Source organism: Typha angustifolia, chromosome 1 (assembly GCF_048772165.1).
Source record: "Typha angustifolia cultivar Huaian chromosome 1, ASM4877216v1, whole genome shotgun sequence".
Lineage (NCBI taxonomy): Eukaryota > Viridiplantae > Streptophyta > Magnoliopsida > Poales > Typhaceae > Typha > Typha angustifolia.
The window spans coordinates 2997222-3014736 of record NC_133239.1 but is presented as its reverse complement, the minus strand read 5'-3'; the positions used below and the strand labels follow the sequence as shown (position 1 = coordinate 3014736).

The 17515-nt window shown below is 36.8% G+C and overlaps 4 protein-coding genes across 16 annotated transcripts; 1 reads left to right on the top strand and 3 right to left on the bottom strand.

Annotated features, from left to right (window-relative positions):
- Positions 1–91: 91 nt before the first annotated feature.
- LOC140766111 (uncharacterized) lies at positions 92–3075 on the bottom strand. 3 transcript variants are annotated; one of them, XM_073105562.1, is made up of 2 exons: positions 2327–3075; positions 92–305 (listed from the first exon to the last, which is right to left on the bottom strand). In XM_073105562.1, the coding sequence occupies exon 1, from the start codon at positions 2958–2960 to the stop codon at positions 2337–2339; it is 624 nt and encodes a 207-aa protein (XP_072961663.1). In that variant the 5' UTR covers positions 2961–3075; the 3' UTR covers positions 92–305; positions 2327–2336. The 3 variants fall into 3 exon arrangements, with proteins under 3 accessions (XP_072961663.1, XP_072961654.1, XP_072961646.1); XM_073105553.1 differs by having other exon boundaries at positions 92–280; XM_073105545.1 differs by lacking the exon at positions 92–305 and adding an exon at positions 2018–2212 and having other exon boundaries at positions 2327–3074.
- A 111-nt stretch (positions 3076–3186) lies between these two features.
- Positions 3187–6474, bottom strand: LOC140766099 (uncharacterized). 2 transcript variants are annotated; one of them, XM_073105521.1, is made up of 4 exons: positions 6334–6474; positions 6152–6251; positions 4423–4632; positions 3187–4083 (listed from the first exon to the last, which is right to left on the bottom strand). In XM_073105521.1, the coding sequence occupies exons 1-4, from the start codon at positions 6409–6411 to the stop codon at positions 3353–3355; spliced, it is 1119 nt and encodes a 372-aa protein (XP_072961622.1). In that variant the 5' UTR covers positions 6412–6474; the 3' UTR covers positions 3187–3352. The 2 variants fall into 2 exon arrangements, with proteins under 2 accessions (XP_072961622.1, XP_072961632.1); XM_073105531.1 differs by lacking the exon at positions 6334–6474 and having other exon boundaries at positions 4423–4648; positions 6152–6254.
- Positions 6473–11937, top strand: LOC140766076 (origin of replication complex subunit 4). 4 transcript variants are annotated; one of them, XM_073105495.1, is made up of 16 exons: positions 6473–6685; positions 6780–6870; positions 6973–7029; positions 7122–7169; positions 7420–7470; positions 7560–7603; positions 7678–7741; positions 8045–8116; positions 8992–9083; positions 9179–9260; positions 9686–9771; positions 9858–9967; positions 10751–10843; positions 10913–10977; positions 11061–11204; positions 11370–11937. In XM_073105495.1, exons 1-16 carry the CDS (start codon positions 6588–6590, stop codon positions 11409–11411), a joined length of 1239 nt encoding a protein of 412 aa, XP_072961596.1. In that variant the 5' UTR covers positions 6473–6587; the 3' UTR covers positions 11412–11937. The 4 variants fall into 4 exon arrangements, with proteins under 4 accessions (XP_072961596.1, XP_072961590.1, XP_072961604.1 ...); XM_073105489.1 differs by having other exon boundaries at positions 8045–8131; positions 11370–11936; XM_073105503.1 differs by lacking the exon at positions 9179–9260 and having other exon boundaries at positions 8045–8131; positions 9679–9771.
- Positions 11938–11949: 12 nt separating this feature from the next.
- LOC140766036 (CDP-diacylglycerol--serine O-phosphatidyltransferase 2-like) lies at positions 11950–17306 on the bottom strand. Of its 7 annotated transcripts, XM_073105477.1 has the most exons (13): positions 16886–17034; positions 16342–16538; positions 15870–15935; positions 15538–15597; positions 15081–15171; positions 14505–14559; positions 14311–14390; positions 14121–14237; positions 13932–14016; positions 13483–13574; positions 12791–13044; positions 12518–12606; positions 11950–12400 (listed from the first exon to the last, which is right to left on the bottom strand). In XM_073105477.1, exons 2-13 carry the CDS (start codon positions 16503–16505, stop codon positions 12273–12275), a joined length of 1281 nt encoding a protein of 426 aa, XP_072961578.1. In that variant the 5' UTR covers positions 16506–16538; positions 16886–17034; the 3' UTR covers positions 11950–12272. The 7 variants fall into 7 exon arrangements, with proteins under 7 accessions (XP_072961578.1, XP_072961536.1, XP_072961544.1 ...); XM_073105435.1 differs by lacking the exon at positions 16886–17034 and adding an exon at positions 17041–17306 and having other exon boundaries at positions 14311–14559; XM_073105443.1 differs by lacking the exon at positions 16886–17034 and adding an exon at positions 17046–17306 and having other exon boundaries at positions 14311–14559.
- Between the last annotated feature and the right edge of the window lie 209 nt (positions 17307–17515).

Genomic DNA, 17515 nt, shown 5'->3' with positions numbered 1-17515 from the left:
CTAATATTTTTGTCCATGTTCACAGACGAGCGAAGCTCTGACCTGGAACTAGAGAATACGTCTTAATCGCCCCATATTTTAGCTCTTATGAAATAAGACAATTATTTGGAAAAAAAATATATTAGAAGGTAGAACAACATGTACACATTAGAGAAAATTATTTGGAAAATATTCTCCTTCATTCTGCTACTTCCGCTCACTATCCTTGATACGGTTGAAAATTTGAATAAGTCCAGAATGTTATCACAATTAAGCTCGTGTCTTGTGCATCTTCCAAGAACTAAGAGGAAAATATTATTGATAACCTGAGTATTAAGAAAAAAAAGGATTCCTTTCTACTACTTAAACTAAGATATACAAAATTTTCAATCAACTAACTATACGTGCAATAGTTAGATCATGGAGAGCTACCTGATGGAGGAAAGCAAAGTGTAGACGACCGACTGATGTACTATGAATAATGAAACTGCATACTTGTATGATATTGACAAAATGGTAAACTAGAAAAAGATGTAGTACAAACCTGGGCCCGAGGATTTCAGCCTATTCCTATACAAATCTTCTAACGAGGAAATCTACGAAGAAATGGATAAGGGATTCGAGGATATGGCGATACGGATACGGGGATATAGTAAGTTCATAAAAAAAACATAGGATATGAATAGATATGGCAATAAATAAATTGATAAAAAATATATTTCTAATTTATTGCCAACCAATATATCATACGGTAAAAAATGCATATCATTCTCCAAAAGTTCATAAAAGACCCAAGTTCTGTCATCAGATAATACATACACTAAATATGTTTGTACATCATGCACTAGATAAGTTTCATCATTAGATAATACATACACTAAATAAGTTCATGCACTAGCCACTAATAAGTTTCATCTCATTAGATAATACATACACTAAATAAGTTCATGCACTATCCACTAATAAGTTTCATCATTAGAAAAACCTAAGTTTCTCATATTATAGATCGACATCAATTCTAACATGGACATAGAAAGTATAAATATAAAACTAATGTACAACAGTGACATTCACGAGCTCCAATTAATTCATCTATGAATAGATAGTGACAAGTAATATTATGAATAGAGCTCCTTTCCCGCCTCATTTTAGTTAACTGTTTCAAGACACATTTTTATTGCAAACCTGACCCACTAGAATCCAAATAACTTAAAAAATGTACTGGAGTCGTATCCCACTGTATTGGAGCTGTATCGAAAAATTAAAATTAATTTTTTAAATTTCGATACTCTTCCAGTCGTATTAGATACATATCAAGCCATATCAGTATCCAATACGTATTAAATACTAGTGCAGAAAAGTAAACAAAGTATCCATGCTTTAGAGGAGGAAATATAACTAGTTCTTTGGAGTTATGTATCCATAATTACGGAAATATAACTAATTGTTTGGAGTTATGTATCCTTATTAATTAGGGAGCATGAACAGCTAGGGGCATATCTGCTATGACAACATTTTCCATCTATGACTGTGCTGCAATCCTTTAGGTGAGTTGCATCTAATATTCTAATCTTAACAGTAGTATGCAGGATATTTGGAACTTAATACTTTGTATCACAGGCAAACGGCGAAACTGTCCCTTCACAAGTATTTCTAACAAATCAAATTGAAGGAGGAAAATGTCTCAACAATATCAGTGATCTTGATTTGATTCTCACTTATAGCGCCAGGTAAAAACTCCAACAAGTAGAGTCCTCTCAAGTCTCAAAATAATTGATTAGAATTCACTACTCAGCAAACTACAGAGAGCAAAAAAATTGGACCATTAAAGGAAATGCATTACCCAATTATAAGTCATTCATAAAGGAAGAGATGGTGTTTCAAGCATGAAATCAAAGTAATATGAGAAATTTGATTTGAAATTATCTCAAGGCGTATTTATTTCTAGCTTCAGATTACACCAGAATAACGTTTTCACAAAAGGTGACTCACTTATTGCGGGCCTTAAATTTTAAATAAAAATCATGAGAAACATGCATTTTCTCTCTCAAAAGAAAAATAGAAGATAATTCTTTGAATTTTCTTTCTCGAAATGCATCAATCCACCATCATCTTGGCTTTACCTAATGTGTGAAACATTAATAACAAGCACAAGAAGTGCATGGTGGAGAACTCCTTAAGCTCCATGCATCTAATGCACTAAAAATCCTTGTGTTCCTTTGATCAAGTACCCCTACCAGAGATGCATAAGAAGCCACAATCATGGAGGAAGAGGAAAAAGAAAAAAGACAATCCAAATTTGCAACCTAATTCATACCAAAGTCAACAAAATCCAGAGAAAAGTTACCTCTTCTTGATCACTCCATTACAACCTTGGCACCGACAGCCTTCATCTTCTCGATGATCTTCTCTGCCTCCTCCTTCGAGACCCCTCGCTTGATCACCGTCGGCGTCTTCTCCACCAAGTCCTTAGCCTCCTTGAGCCCGAGATCCGTGAACCCCCGCACCTCCTTGATCACCTTGATCTTGGACGCCGCGTCAAACGCATCCAACCTTAGCTCGAACACCGTCTTCTCCGCCTTCTTCTCCTCCTTCCCCTGCGCCGCCCCGCCGGCCCCCGCGCCGCCACCGAACCCTCCCCCGCCGCCTGCGTTCAATATCCCGATCTCCGGTGGCTCCTCCACGCCGGCGCGCTGCATGAGGAGGGAGGTGAGCTCCGCGACCTCGGCGAGGGTGAGGGCGGAGACCTCGTCGACGAGCCGCCAGACTCGGTCGGAAGGTGGGTTCGCCGGCGCCGACGGGTCGAACGTGGAGGGGTCGTAGTTGCTCGGGAGCTTCCGCTGGTCGAACGGCTCGAGATCCCCGACCGCGGCGGCCTCCGCCGCCTTCGCCGGGAGGGAGAGGCGGCGCAGGGCTTGGATTGGGTACGAGTGCTTGGGGTAGAGGAGGCGGTGAGCGGATCGAAGGAGAGAGGAGCTCATCGTTGTAAACTAGATAGTGTAAAGCTTTCACTCCGATGAAGCAACGGGCTGGGTTTTAAGTGGGGTTAGGGTTTGGGTCCGAAGAGGAGGAAGAAGTGAGGGGTAGACTTGTACACAAACATTCAATAAGGGGGACCAATATGCAAATATATAAAAAAGCAGGGGAGAATATATAAATGCACGTTTTTTTTAAGTAATATAGAACATCCGAATTAAAGGATCCCATCCTAGCAAATATTAGGAATTATATTTGAATTCTCCCAATATTTAGCTTCTCTACCTCATAAATTACAATTGTTTATCCCAAAAGCCTCAAAATACATTTGCCCATCTGCTTTGTTTTGCCCTCTCATTCTAGTTTACATATCCCTACATAATTAATACATTAGATGCTACACAGAAAGCTTCTCTAGTTCATTTACTAGGTCATCATCACCCAATCCAGACTCCAGTTCTTTTAAGGAGCTCTCAAATCCTTCAAAGGCTCCAAAAACAGCCTCCGGTGAGCCGCCAAGACACTCGACTTCCCTGCACATCCCGCGAATTACACCGTACATAATTTTTATCATCGACTTCATCTGAGATACATCTTGCGGCGGGTAAACGCAAGCTCCCAGATCATTAACTTGGTCTGCCATCTCCTGACAGAAGCTCAGCAATCTTTCCAAGGAATCAACAATGTCCTGAGTCCTAATTTCATGGCCTGAACACTTGAGCAACCCAGTAACAAATCGGATGACCTCTTTTATGACTGCCAGTGTATTGGATGCAACGCTGATGACTAACTGGACGATGGTGATCTCATCACGAGAAAGATTGTCATCTTCATCATGCTCAGACCCACAGGTGGTGTCAAGAGCTTCATTGGAAGTTCTATCTGTTGAATCACCAGGGCTGTGGGTATCAAGAGCTTCATTGGAAGTTCTATCTGCTGAATCACCAGGGGAGTCAACATGTGCAATGAGTTCTTTCATCTCTCGTAGGATGTCCTTAACATATACAGCCACCTGAGTCATTGCCCGGCCAATGGCAGTATAATTTGTGGAGGGGGCCTTCTTGAGGGCAGTGCATGCTTCCCAAACTTCTCCTGTTAGCTTTGGCAATGATGATCTTTTAGGAGATTCTGAACATAAGTCAGCATAAAATGTTAGGCAGCCATGGCAGAAGCCTAGATATTGAATCATTGATTGAGTCTGCCTTACAGAAGAAAGAAAATAAGAAAAAGTGAGAGTGCAGGGTTTGCTCTAGTTTCAAAATGATTTAAGTGAGTTGACTGTTGATTTGAGTTGTTTGACTATATCTTGTAAAGATAGGTGGCAATAATTCACAATATAAACTGACAAACTGTCATCCCTTTTTGAGTTATATTGCGGCATAGATCTGACCAGGTACTTGAAATGTGCCAATTCTTTTCATACAGATTGACTTAAAAGAAAAGTTCGCAGGTGATAGATTTGCATACCATAAGAGGAGACAGCTTCCCTGAAGAATGAAAGGCTGCAATCCACAACTCTTTTCGCAGAACTATGGATGCACTTATGGAGGGTGGGCCCAGCACCAACTGTAGTACCACAGCAAATTAAAATAAATCCCTGAAGCACATTGAAATATGTACTCATGTTCTCCTTCAATGCTTTCGCATCAGGTGCTTCTCCACCCCAAAGCATTCCAGCTGCATGGTATCATATCTATTGCATTCAATCATACATTTTTAAATAGAACATAGTAGTAATAATTCTGTATTATGATGTTATTCTTATCACTTTATCACTTCACAAATATGACACAAATTTCATCTTATAAACATGAGATGTACTTAACATGAAAAAATGATGACGTAGTGCCAAACATTCCCGTTTGACTTGGTAGTAGCCATAAGCATGATTACGTAGATGAAATGTATCAAAAGCAATCATATCTTTCTAGACAATTTGCAGTTAGAATTGATAAACTAAGGGCTAGTTCGGTTGGCTTGCATCAGATGATATCAGAGCAAATTGGCGGAAACAGATTGCAGATTGATGCGGTGTTTGGATGTTTCTGGAATCAGGCTTGTGTTACATTATGCAACTGCTTGTAGGGATCGTCAGTGCATACAATCTCTATCATGTACTGTGCCCATCCATCATAAGTGAATTCAGAAAGTCACAAAGTCAAATAGCAAGTGGGAATTTGTTTGTGTGCACTAGATGATCTGAATGAGATGAAATATAATGTGTTTGAGGAACGTTGCATCTTCCATATCTATGTGTTTCATTCTTACAAATGTATTATATTAATTAACCTCCATCTTGAAGGTTATGTAATCCCACAGGTCAGCCAAAACAAGCACTATCCAAACACAATCTACAATGGAAATTCCAAACACAGGAAAATAGCCCAGAAGAGATAATAAAAGAATTAACCTCTAACAGATCTAAAAGTGTACACTATCATATTCCATCCCGATATTTCATGTTAAAGATTCAAAATAATACCAATAAGCATCCTAGATATGAAAAGATGGATCAGTTATTCAACACCCTAGTAATTAAATAAACCTAGCCTCCAATGTAGTTGTTGCGTGAGTTTTTGTTGTGTAGCTGTGATAGTGGTTGGGTTGTCATTTTGATTCGGTACTTTGGTGTGGCTTGTGTTTGTGGTGGTCATGTGGAACTTTTTGGGGGTGTTGCTCTCCGGCAGTGTTTTGCAGGCTGGGAGGTAATTAAGTTTCTAAACGAAATGGCACGAATGTCTTCTGTCAAAAGAAAAGAAAAAATCATTTCTCTCCAACTCTCCATCATCCTTCAAAGATTATTCATCTCTGTTTTGCATTTCTCAGGAGTTCATAATTCACGGAATCAATGAGAAGTAATCAAGAATTTCTTTCATGGCCCCGAGAATGCCAATATTAGCAGAGATATTGACAAGAAGATATTTAACTAGGTATTAATATTCAAATTCTTGGGTAGGGAATGCTAATGCATAATTACATTAATAACAGCATGGTGTTTCTTTATCTAGGAATCTATCCATGAGATAGCTCCAACAAAATTTCTATGTTTTATGTGATTTATCCATTAAATCAGACAAAATCAAAAATTGATACCAAAATTCCAAACTCAAAAATTGATACCAAAATTCCAAACTCAAAAATTGATACCAAAATTCCAAACAACAAGAACAGAGAGGCGAACAAACAAATGGTATACCAACTGTTGCTTGTTTAGAGAGTTCATCACCAAGTTTGGTGACTTGAGACCAATCCACCCTCTCAAGAGTCGAGGGCGCGGGTGCGGACGCCTCCATCATCTGCGAAGCATTAAAAAAAATGCCAGTTTTACGCCGAGATAGCAACTATGAGAATGGGGATTAGGGTTTTGCAATCGACTACCTGAAACGACTCATTGATGCTCTCGATTTGCGAGTCGAGAAATTGTGCAAGATCGAGTCTTCTCTTTCCTTTAGACATCAGTCCTCCACGAGGTCGTCTTCTCTATTCTAGGGTTTTTTACTTCTCCAAAACTGAAACCCCTTCTTTGAATAAACCATTCTTTCTTAAAAAAAAAAAACATTCTGACACGCGCAAGGCACGTGCTTATTGCTGAAATATAAGACCAGAATGTTTCCCGCCAAATTATTCCAGTCATGGCGGCCGAGAAATCCCTAGCCCTCTTCCGATCACGGCTCTGCGACACTCGCTTCGTCCACTCCGCTTTCAAATCCTCTCCGGAGAGCAATTATAGGTATCCAATTCAATATTTTCATCCCATTCCTCTCTTGGGTGTTGATTCTAGTCTTCTTGAGATCTTTGATCACTCCATCACGTCCATTCGCCAGCAAGCTCAAGTTCCTCATCTCCACCTCCATTTCCGAGGGCTGCAACAACTCCGTTCTCCTCCTTGGCCCCCGTGGATCCGGGAAAGCAGCTGTAATTTCACTTTGCCGGAGTAATTTGCACGTAGGGAGTTTTTTAGATGCGACGCGCTTGGGAAAATTGATGAAAGATCGGATCTTGTTTATTTTGTTTTAGGTAGTCGATTTAGTTCTCGAGGATTTGAAGATGGAACACCCTGATGCGATTTCTGTGGTATTTCTCTTGTAGATATATTTCTCTCTTTAGTATGATTGTAAAATTGCTTTATTGTAACTTAATGGAGGAAATTCGTTGCGCTGCTGCAGATCAGGTTGAATGGGCTGCTGCATAGTGATGATAACTCTGCCCTCAAGGTTTGATATTACGGAGCCCTACTTGTTGTTTTAAATTGAGATCTGTTTGCAATTATGATTATTACAGTAACCAAACAAATTAGTGTATCAACTTATCTATTATTTATCTTGCATCAATTCTAAGATCTTTTATTGCCCTCTATCCATGTTTTGTGCCATTTACTTATGTTTATTGCTTCTTTGCTTTCAACTTTCTCGAAATATGTTCAGCTGTAAATCTGATTGCATTATCTGGATTCTGATTTTGAAGGAAATCGCTAGGCAATTGTGCTTGGAAAATCAATTATTATTCTCGAAAATGGTAGGTAGTCAATACCTATTGTAGTTTTGTTCTACGAAGGTTGGACTATTTTGGTGCATTTACAGGATAACAATCTAAATTCTCTCTAGGCTTCATCTGATGACAACTCTCAGTTCATGATTGATATGCTACGGTAAGTATGAAGTTCAACTTCATTTTCAGAAAATTCATTTCAGTTGACAACTTGGTCCGTTGTTCTTTTGGCAGGGAGTGTGGATTAGCTCACAAGGGCGTTATTTTTGTGTTGGATGAGTTTGACCTCTTCACTCAGGTTGATCACAAGTACATATTGTTATCCTACATATATATATATATATGACTTTATTTTATACCCTAATCCATTTCCTTGTCTATAACTATTATCAATCTAATTTATAAGTAGGTAGATGTCCTATTAATCAATTTTGTTAGATTTTAATGTTAAAAAATCAGTAAGCAATAGTCGTGCTTCTGAAACTGAATCCCTTATAATTCAAACTATTTGTATAGAAACAGAGAACTTTCTCATTTTTCTTATTGTAAAATTTATTGTCAGATTATGTTTGACACAAGGAGTTAACTTCTGCATGTATAGGGGAAGCAACGGCTGCTTTATAGCTTGCTAGATGCATTGCAAACTTTAACGTCCCAGGCTGTAGTCATTGGTGTGAGTTGTCGCTTGGTATGAGGTCTTAAATTTCTGTTGCCATTTATTTTCTACTTTATGTATCATTAGTAACAGCTTACTTTGATGTGGTTAGTTGGAATTTATTCTTAAACAATAGATGTTTAAATTCAAATTAGTTTTCTATATTATAATTCACACAAGATTGTACATTTCTAGGAGCAGTAGAGCTGGAATATGATCTGTATTACCTAATGAATCACTCGAATAAAATATGATTAAGACGGATATGAATCTCAAAATTCTTATAGTTTTTTCTATTGCTTACTGATTATATTAATAGAAGGTTCAAAATATTTGACTTTATCTTTATTTTTGCTTCATCCTATAAGATATTTATTACTTCTTTCTATTAGTTTTTCTTTTTTCATTTATAGTTTGTCGAAATAATTTAGTTTTGTATGTTTTTACCAGTATAGATTATATAGTTAGAAACTTTGCACATGCAAATTAGTAGTTTAGTACTTGTATGTTCTTTATATGTAAATTTGCTTCAATTTCCAATTTATAATTTTAATCCAGCCATATTCTAATCTGAATGGCCCGGATAATAAATGTATCAGATATAGATTACAAAGGTATATTCATATTTAGATCCAGTCCTAGTCAAGTTAAGCTGGATACAGAGTTAATGATGACACTAATATCTATTTATCAAAACATGAAGCTTTCAAGTTAAGTACCTATTTTGGGCAGTTCTCACAAAGCAAGACATAAGATCCAATTAAAATCAGTACTCTAGCGATATCTTGCATGAATGTGCACAAGTAGAACCTATATAAAAATTCTGTAAGTGAGAAAGCATGTAATAAGTTCTGAGTTAATGTGTCTCACTTGATACTCTGTCTATTTTGCAGGATGCAGACCAGCTCCTAGAGAAAAGAGTTAGGTCTCGGTTCTCTCATAGGAAGATTTTGTTTATTCCTCCTCCAGCAGAGGACATACAACGGTAGGTTCTGGGTTCTTCTTAGTCTAATTTGTATGTGTATTGTTAAGATTAGGCCAGAATCTTTTAAAACTGTCTAACTTTGAGATGATATGCAGGTTGATTGAACACTTGTTATATCTACCGAGAGAATCGAGTTTCTCTCCAAAGTATGTTAGTGAATTTAATTCAAGGCTCTCCGTATCCTTTAGAACTTTACTAGCATGATGTTTGTTTTCATTGGCAAGAGTGAATGATAGGATAATTTGAGAACAGTAGGAGTTGTACTAATAGTGATTAAGATATCTAAGAAGAATTACAAATAATGCAAAAATATACTATAATAACAATATAAGAAAATTCTTACTCCTGTTAGTTGATTGGACTTCTCAGTTTTGACTAGGAAGGCTATGGAAGACACAACTTTGTATGAGGCATTAATACTAGGTTTGCCGTTTATAGTCCTGAAATTGTAGTAGTGAATCCTATGAAATGAATATTTTCTATGGCTCTATCCACATTGTTTGGAGAATATGAAGTTCAGGGATATTAGTGCAAAAATCAAAGACAATTCACTTAGCATCCTATAGTGCCACAATCAAGTTGCTTCCCTTGACAGGTTGCAGAATATTTTTAGTGATAAGAAGTTCAAAGAGATTCTTAATTCACTCTTGGATGTTGATGGCACAATCAGCAACCTTTTGAGGTTTCTGTAAGTTTTAAATATCATTTACTTTTTTGTAACATCATGACGTGTGCTTGAATATCATTATTTATCTTGAGAGTATTTGTCTTCAGATTTAGGGCCGTGTCTTGTATCGATATGGACTCTGGATTTCTATCATTGGAAAACTTCAAGAGTGCACATCTATGCACGCAAAGACAGCCCAAGATTGATGCGCTGCAAGGTTTGCCACTCTTATATTTGACTTGCACTGTGGATAGTTGTCTTGCTTCATTCATTTAACTGAAACATCTATACACACCTTTTACAGTGGTAATTATTTTGTCAACATGATCCATGTGTTGACTTGCTGTGAGAGTGCGAACCATTATCTTTAATTGGACCATATTGATCCTATCAAATTCTTTCCTGTCAGCTGGTTGTACTCTTTTAGTGATTCAATCCTTTATCAAGAAATTTCTGTCTTAAGTTTATATTGCCTGCCACTTACTCTAACCACCAAGCTGCCTGTACCTTCTCTGGTATTTTTGCCACACCTTTGGATGTCCATTTGGCCAGGCTATTAGATAGCCTACTTGATTCATCATATATATTTCAGCTGAGATGGCTGACTCTTATCTGGATAAGCTGGATATTTCTCACAGCAACCCTGAGTATGCCTGCTTCTAGGAATAAAGGATCCACACTGCTAAGCCTGAGAATTGCATAAATTTGATAGGATACGAATATAAAGTATAAACCAAGTTTCATCAACATTCACATCACTTGGTGCATTGTATGCCTGCTAAAGAGAGCACCTTCAGTTTGAAGATTACTTATCACCTATTTTTCGATATTAGTTAGCACTAAGATGTTGTGCGTAGAGTTGTATGTGTGGAGGGATGTATTACTATTTTGGAGAACATAGAAAGCAGCTGTTGTTTACATGAGAATTGTTTATTCTTAATCTCTGTATTTCAGAAATAGGCTCTCTCATGATTGTTTATCTGAAACATTTTTTGAGCAGGAGCTTCCATTCTGGAGCTCTATATCTTGGTCTGCATGGAGAGGTTAGAATTTAAAGAGAAAAACTCGTACAACTTCACTTCTATAATGAAAGGTAGGAATCTATCTTGTTCTCTTTACAATCAACTCTAGCAAAAGTTCAACTCAACAGTTTTTTTTTCAGAGTATAAAGCTATTCACGATGCCTATAAGACCTCTGACAATTATGCAAATATGGTTTGTTTACGGGTCAGTATAAAAATTATCGAGGAGCGCCCAGTTTTCTCATTGCTATTGGAATATCAAAAATAATATAATATTTTTTTCTGCAGGCTTTTGAACACCTTCTAGATCGGGAATTGATCAGCTTCACAGATAGCAAAGGATGGAATCAACCCATTGAGTTTCGTCCTGTGAAGCTTCTAATTTCTGCCCATGAACTGTATCATGGTCTGAAGTCAAACTCTGCCTGCCCAGTGAGTTTCTTCATCTCATCCTACTAAAAAGACTGTTCTCTTACTTAAGTTGGATGATGTAGTCGCCTCAGAGTGAATACTTTCTTCGTCATTAATGTCATTAATCGTTATTGTCCTTATAATATATCTTCTAAACAAATGGAAATCCTCTTTCTGTTCTGATAGGCCATTCTTCAGAAATTGTTTGACCATGAAAGTTACAAGTAGAAGAGATGGTACCCTTACTAGTCCTTGTTTGCTGGATGCTGGCAACAATACCTATAGATGGCACGCAAATGCCGATTGAGCCGCTTTTCCGATATTTCCCCAGGTGACTTTCAGAGGAAACTTGATTCACTTCAGTCAATGTTAAAGCATGACGCAGAATGCCAGTGCTAACCATGGAGTTATTTGAAGATGAAAGACAAATAATTTATGATGACTTCTCTATAAGAATGTCAGTCAGATTCTGTACAAATTCAATGTAGTAAAGTGAAAAACAAAACCCAATGGAATTTGCTATGCTAATGAAGCAATAGTTTCTATTTCCTTGATACGTCTTTAGCTAGATGTTGCCAAACCATCATATTGGCATGCATTTAGCGACGATCATAAGAAAAGCTTATTTAAGATATGGCAATGATGCATTGATATTTAGGAAGACAATAAACTTGTAGAACTTGTCCTCTTGAGCAAATGTCTCAAATACTGGTGATGTATCGCAAATAATCATCAAACATGAACTACAATATTGTGCTTTGAAAGAGAACCTCAAATTTACTGTCTTGGAATTTTTTTTCTTCTCAAGTTACTGATTAAGAACACAAATTCTAGTTTCAATGATACAATATCTGAAGAAAAAAGTATATTCTTTTCTCACTAGAAGTAGTAATATACAGAAAAAAAGGGACATAAATTTTGAAATGAAGCTTCTTCAGTTTAGTATAAATTAGGAATATACTCTAGCCTCATTTCAATCTGACCAAAATCTACACATTCACAAAGCAAGATGATGCTGCGTGTGTACATGTATATGTATTCTGGAAAAGAGATTGTGGAAGAACTTGATAGAAGAGTGGTGTGATGAAATCATAGCCTCTTTTTTAACATTTCTCGACGAAATCTCCACGACCAAACTAGCAGGAAAAGCATGATGACCATCCCAACAGATCCCCAAAAAATCATCAGCCATGTCGGCATTGGATCAGGGAAAAGACCTGGATATGTTGCCAATAGTCAGCCACTGGTTTACAAGAGATAAAGGACAGAATTTACCGATAAAATAGGCAGTAAAAATATGCATGCATGCTAAACATGACTGAGATAGAACTCACCATGCCCAAATTTAATGCAGATAAGAAGCTCTTCTATGCATATAGCTAGGGAAAGCCAACAAAAAGCTCCCACCTTCTTCGTTGGTTTGCTGTAATGATTTATAATTTGAAAGTGTTAGTTATCCACTGAAAATAAAATCATACAAGTTTACATGCTGGACAATGAAAGAAGTCGGAACTTCCAATTTCAAGAATTTTCAGAACAGTTTGTAATAGCTTTGCTCATATGTGACAATGTATGTATCAGAGAGAGAGAGAGAGAGAGAGAGAGACCTGTCTTGCAAGTAAGAATTATATTCACGGATAGTTGGTATGGCTATTAGCCACCAAAGAATCAGCCTATACACAACCAAGGGATTTCTAGGAGGAATCCAAAGGCAGAATTTGAGGAAAAAAGTGTTAAGTTCCACAGTCATGAAAGCAATGCAGAGGCTCAACACTTGGATGAACCTCCATGGCCCCATGAAAGGGTGCCACTCATCCCTGTCCCAATGTGCCGGTGTAAACTGGCCTAATGATCTCTTTACCTTCAAGACAAAAAGGAAAAAGAGCATTATAGAAAAAGTCCTAACTCAAACTGACCCTTGTGATGTAAAGCAGAAAACTCATCAGTAATCCAGAAGTCTAATTGTGTAGGTAATAAGTCATACAGGACTACTGAACCTTGCAAGATGCATTCAATAATCCAATCCACTTGTAAACACTTGATTTACATGTATAAAAAAGAGTTTTATATCTTAATCATGAAAAGAATGCTTCTTCAATTAGCCATATACTCTTCAAAAAGGATTTAACAGAATGTGAAATGAGCTACTGATTACATGAAAGGTCAAACACACATGTATCTGTTCTGTTGCAAGATTTTTCGATAAATGACAAGTTGAAGCTGAAGCATAATTTTATCCAGATCTTAACATCAAGGATCTTACCGAGAATGAAGTAATTAATTACTTTCATAAGCTTACCTTACCAATGATATTTGGTTGGCGGCTTAGACCAACCCATTCATATGTTTTGCCATCAAAATACCTAACAGTACGCATTCCAGCCCAAATACCTGCACCAGGAAACAAGTCCAGATAATCATCATGGAGGTAATTGGAAGTGAACTTTCATGAAGATCTTCTCAATGGAAACTATAACACAATTAGAATGTAGCATGTCGTATCTTCAGCTAGAATGCTACATAATGAACTATGTTTAACGAATAAAAGCCATAGAGATAATATGAATAGTGGAAGTCTAAATCTTAAATGCGATGTCCTCATCATAAAGTTAGAGAGCAAGCACTCATGATGGAATTGTAAAAAGTATTGTCTTTCACTCTTGTGACCAAGACCCTGCTATATCTTTAACATCAAACTGGTGTAGAATAAAAAAAGAACATAGTTTAATACAACAATGAAGATCTTACCAAACCAATTGCAGATCAAAATATCCAAAATGATACTATCCCACCAACATTCGTTAAAGTTTGGCAACATATGGCGAAAGGTGAGCTGCACAGAATCATGCATTGCTTACTTTGAGAGGAAATTAAGAAACATATAGATTGAATTGAGAGGGTAGAACTTTTTTAAATGCTTTTATAGCTTATACCGACCTCCATTAGCTCAAACCCAATAGACAATACCCATAAGAGAGGTTGGTTCCGTATCATTACAGCCTTTCCCCACCAACCCAAGATATGAGCAACAACAAACTCATCGAACAAAGTTTCCTGGAGAAACAGATATACTGAATGTTATATTATCCGATAACTGATGCAAGAATTCTTGATTGAGACATCATACATAAACATTGCCAAACTTGCTTTTGGGATGTTCTGGAACATAAATACGACAATCAGCTCCATAAGATCTCTCAGGTAGTTCTGCATTAAGCAACTTAATCAACAAAAGAGTCTGCATTGACAGTAAATAAAAGAACATCTCATACTGTAGTGCTTCTTTCTTGTTTCGATCAAAATCTTGTCCTAAAACATTACCAAATCCAAGATCAGGGTGAAGGTACTTCATGAACTGACGAGCATCAAGGCGAGTCTGAAATAAAAAATGAAAGAAATAAAAATCTTACAACTTATATTTCCAAGAATTTGCAAGAATATTTAGCTTTCAAATTGCAAAGCTAGAGTCTAAAGATACTAATAATCTGGCAACAAGACAACCAGAAAATAAAATTCTTTTTGTCCAAATTTCAGTAAGAAAAAATATCTATTGAAAGATTTAAAAGAAACATTAATTTTTTAAAAAAAGAGGAAAGGGAATATCAAGGTAAACGGAAAGGCATACTGATACCTGGATAACAACAGTAATATCAAAAAATGTTTAATGATAACACATGGAACCTTAGAGAGGATATGTACAAAGGGAAAAAAAAGAGAGAGTTACAGTATAATTATTCACAACTTTTTCTATAGAAGATTATGAACACAAGAGAAGTATAACAATATAATCAAACAAGAGAATATTAACTTAGTAAAGAATATTGGAGTTTGAACAACCTCAATAATCCTAGGGTCGTTCATTTTCAATGAAAGCTTTGTGAAAGAAAAAAAACGAACCTGGAAAAGAAGAAAAGTAAGGGCGACAAGGTACACAACAGCCATTCCATGGACCAAGCGCCAAACAGCAGGATGAGGTCTTATAAGTATCCTGAAATAACACAATTCAACTGTCATATAAAAAGAACTTGCAAGACTAATTCTTAAGTATTTATTTTTTGAAATATATTATAAAGTAATTATTGCAGCAGTTAGAAATATTTTCTGCTATTGCACAAGAAATGCTTTTGAATATGGTTCTTATATCATTATATGTATTATGCTATCTGGCCAAGCCCTTGAGGACATCATCAAATACATGTTCATACTTTTTGTTACATCCATGGAATGAAAATATCTCCAAATCAAATATCACATAAAAGACATGACATACAGATTAAGAGTTGCCATTTCTAAAAGATCGTGAAAGTAAACATGTAGTACTCTCTTAAAGAGTATAAGTAAATGAAAAACTCACGTAGAAGGTGCTTGAAGCACGCAATAAGCGAGAAAGACTGCAATCATTGCCCAGACACCCCTGAACAGAAAATATGTAGGTGTAACTGTGTAAGCACTTCTTTATTTTTCTCTTATGATAGTAGTGATCGGGAACTATAAATTGAATGGTGCAAGAACAAAAGGAAGCAAGATAATTAAATTAATTGTATTATGTCCCAGTAAGGTATTGGCAGACTTCTACTCAAATGAAAATAGAGTTATCTGCTTGCTGACTGATGATCCTCATGTATACATATAACATCCTTAATTATAACGGAAACTATAATTTCTAAAAATCTTCTAAAAAATTACCTTTTAACAGATGTAATATTAGCATTGGAAATAGTGCTTTCTGGATCAAGTGCTCCACTGGCCCAACTGAGAAAACACACAGAAAGATCACATTGCAGGGTCAGCATTTCCACAAGAATATAAGAATGAGAGGTAAAGTCATATATCTCTTATGTGCAAAAAATTTCAAACATCTGGCATCTGAAATTCTAACCAAAAAAAAAAAAAATTAACTCTTACTTATTATAATTCGATTCATTTACATTAGTTAGCCTATCAAGCTTCTTAATTGTCCAGAGTAAGACTAGAAAGATAACTAAATGCTGAGTCTGACAATGTGGTTGCATCTTTACTTGCAGGAGAATTCCATCAACACTCTGGAGCATGTTCAAAGAATTGATTTTTTTGTGATGATTAAATAGAAAATTGGATTATTTGATTGTGACAATATAAAGATTGAAATTTCAAAAAGATCAGTAATCAAACAACTCACATTAACAGACATGCACCAACTAACAGCAAGGAAATTGTGTGGGGCTTGTAAGCCCAAGCCGTCCAAGGATCAAATTCACTGACATCATCTGATAAATTCCGACCATTGTCCCCTTGAATAGTATGAGCCACTCTGCTTCCACTCCCTCGAAAATTTACCTCCATGAAAAGAGCACTCTAACACTCTCAGGTTGATCTCTGAATGCAGTGACAATGATGAACATGAGAAAATTCCGGCCCAGAGCAAAGGAAGTATACAACACTAATATAGGATATAACTCCATGCAGTACTAACGAAAGTATAAACCAAGTGATTATCTATCTCAAATTAAAAGCCGCCACACTCCACAACTAAAACACAGACCATATGCAAATTGCTCGAGTACAAGGATCAATTGAACCACAAAATAAATCAACAAATAAAAGTAGTTATCAGTTTCGCATATGTGCCCAAAACAAATTGCAGACTAATACCTAGTAGCAAACAAAAGAAGAATTCAGTACGGTCATAGTTTCCTGCCAACCAATCTAGAGAAAATCCTAACCTTTTGTAAACAAATATTCCACAAACACAACATAAGCGAAATTTGATGTAGGGGAAGAATCCAACCAATCAAAGATTGCAACTTTTTGAGGCTAACTCAAAGATGGAAGCGGGATTAAATGATGCTTAGATAGGACGAAGAAAGGAGAAAAATACCGAACCCAATAGAAATCTATGATGATGGCGGTTACTTTAAAAGGATCGTCCATTATTTTCGTTACTCTTTTCTGGCTTCGTTTCGTACCCGCCGTGGCTAGTAGCCGACAAACCCGCCGTTTCCGTGCGATCTCGAGACGAGGAGATCCTGTCCGTCCGAAGAGTCCGAATAGACGAAGGGAGAGCGTGGTGGATTAGTTGCGGTGGGTGTGGATAAACTCTGGATATTCTTCTTTTGAGTATCTGATGCCCAGATTATCTTTATCCGGTCCGAGAAAACTATATGTTTGTTTCGTTCCAAGATTTGAAATTTTTATCCAATTTAACGCCAATTGGAACGCAACTCGAATAGGAACACCGACAAATCTTAACGGATCCAGATTTAGTCTCATACAACATATCGATTAGATCCGGCCCGGGTGATGCCAAGGTTCGTTATATTCTTCTCCATCTTTCCTCGTTTCCAGGTAGCATC

What these genes read in the sequence shown, in the direction of transcription:
- LOC140766111 (XM_073105562.1), bottom strand. Translation starts at nt 2,960, where the DNA reads ATGAGCTCCTCTCTCCTTCGATCCGCTCACCGCCTCCTCTACCCCAAG.
- LOC140766099 (XM_073105521.1), bottom strand. Translation starts at nt 6,411, where the DNA reads ATGTCTAAAGGAAAGAGAAGACTCGATCTTGCACAATTTCTCGACTCG. An exon ending in GCATCAATGAGTCGTTTCAG is followed by an intron (nt 6,252 to 6,333) that starts GTAGTCGATTGC and finishes AATGCTTCGCAG; the next exon opens with ATGATGGAGGCGTCCGCACC. An exon ending in CTCTAAACAAGCAACAGTTG is followed by an intron (nt 4,633 to 6,151) that starts GTATACCATTTG and finishes GATACCATGCAG; the next exon opens with CTGGAATGCTTTGGGGTGGA.
- LOC140766076 (XM_073105489.1), top strand. Translation starts at nt 6,588, where the DNA reads ATGGCGGCCGAGAAATCCCTAGCCCTCTTCCGATCACGGCTCTGCGAC. An exon ending in ACCCTGATGCGATTTCTGTG is followed by an intron (nt 7,030 to 7,121) that starts GTATTTCTCTTG and finishes GCGCTGCTGCAG; the next exon opens with ATCAGGTTGAATGGGCTGCT. An exon ending in AGCAACCTTTTGAGGTTTCT is followed by an intron (nt 9,772 to 9,857) that starts GTAAGTTTTAAA and finishes ATTTGTCTTCAG; the next exon opens with ATTTAGGGCCGTGTCTTGTA.
- LOC140766036 (XM_073105435.1), bottom strand. Translation starts at nt 16,505, where the DNA reads ATGGAGGTAAATTTTCGAGGGAGTGGAAGCAGAGTGGCTCATACTATT. An exon ending in AACCAAATATCATTGGTAAG is followed by an intron (nt 13,045 to 13,482) that starts GTAAGCTTATGA and finishes TTTGTCTTGAAG; the next exon opens with GTAAAGAGATCATTAGGCCA. An exon ending in AATTCTTACTTGCAAGACAG is followed by an intron (nt 12,607 to 12,790) that starts GTCTCTCTCTCT and finishes AAATCATTACAG; the next exon opens with CAAACCAACGAAGAAGGTGG.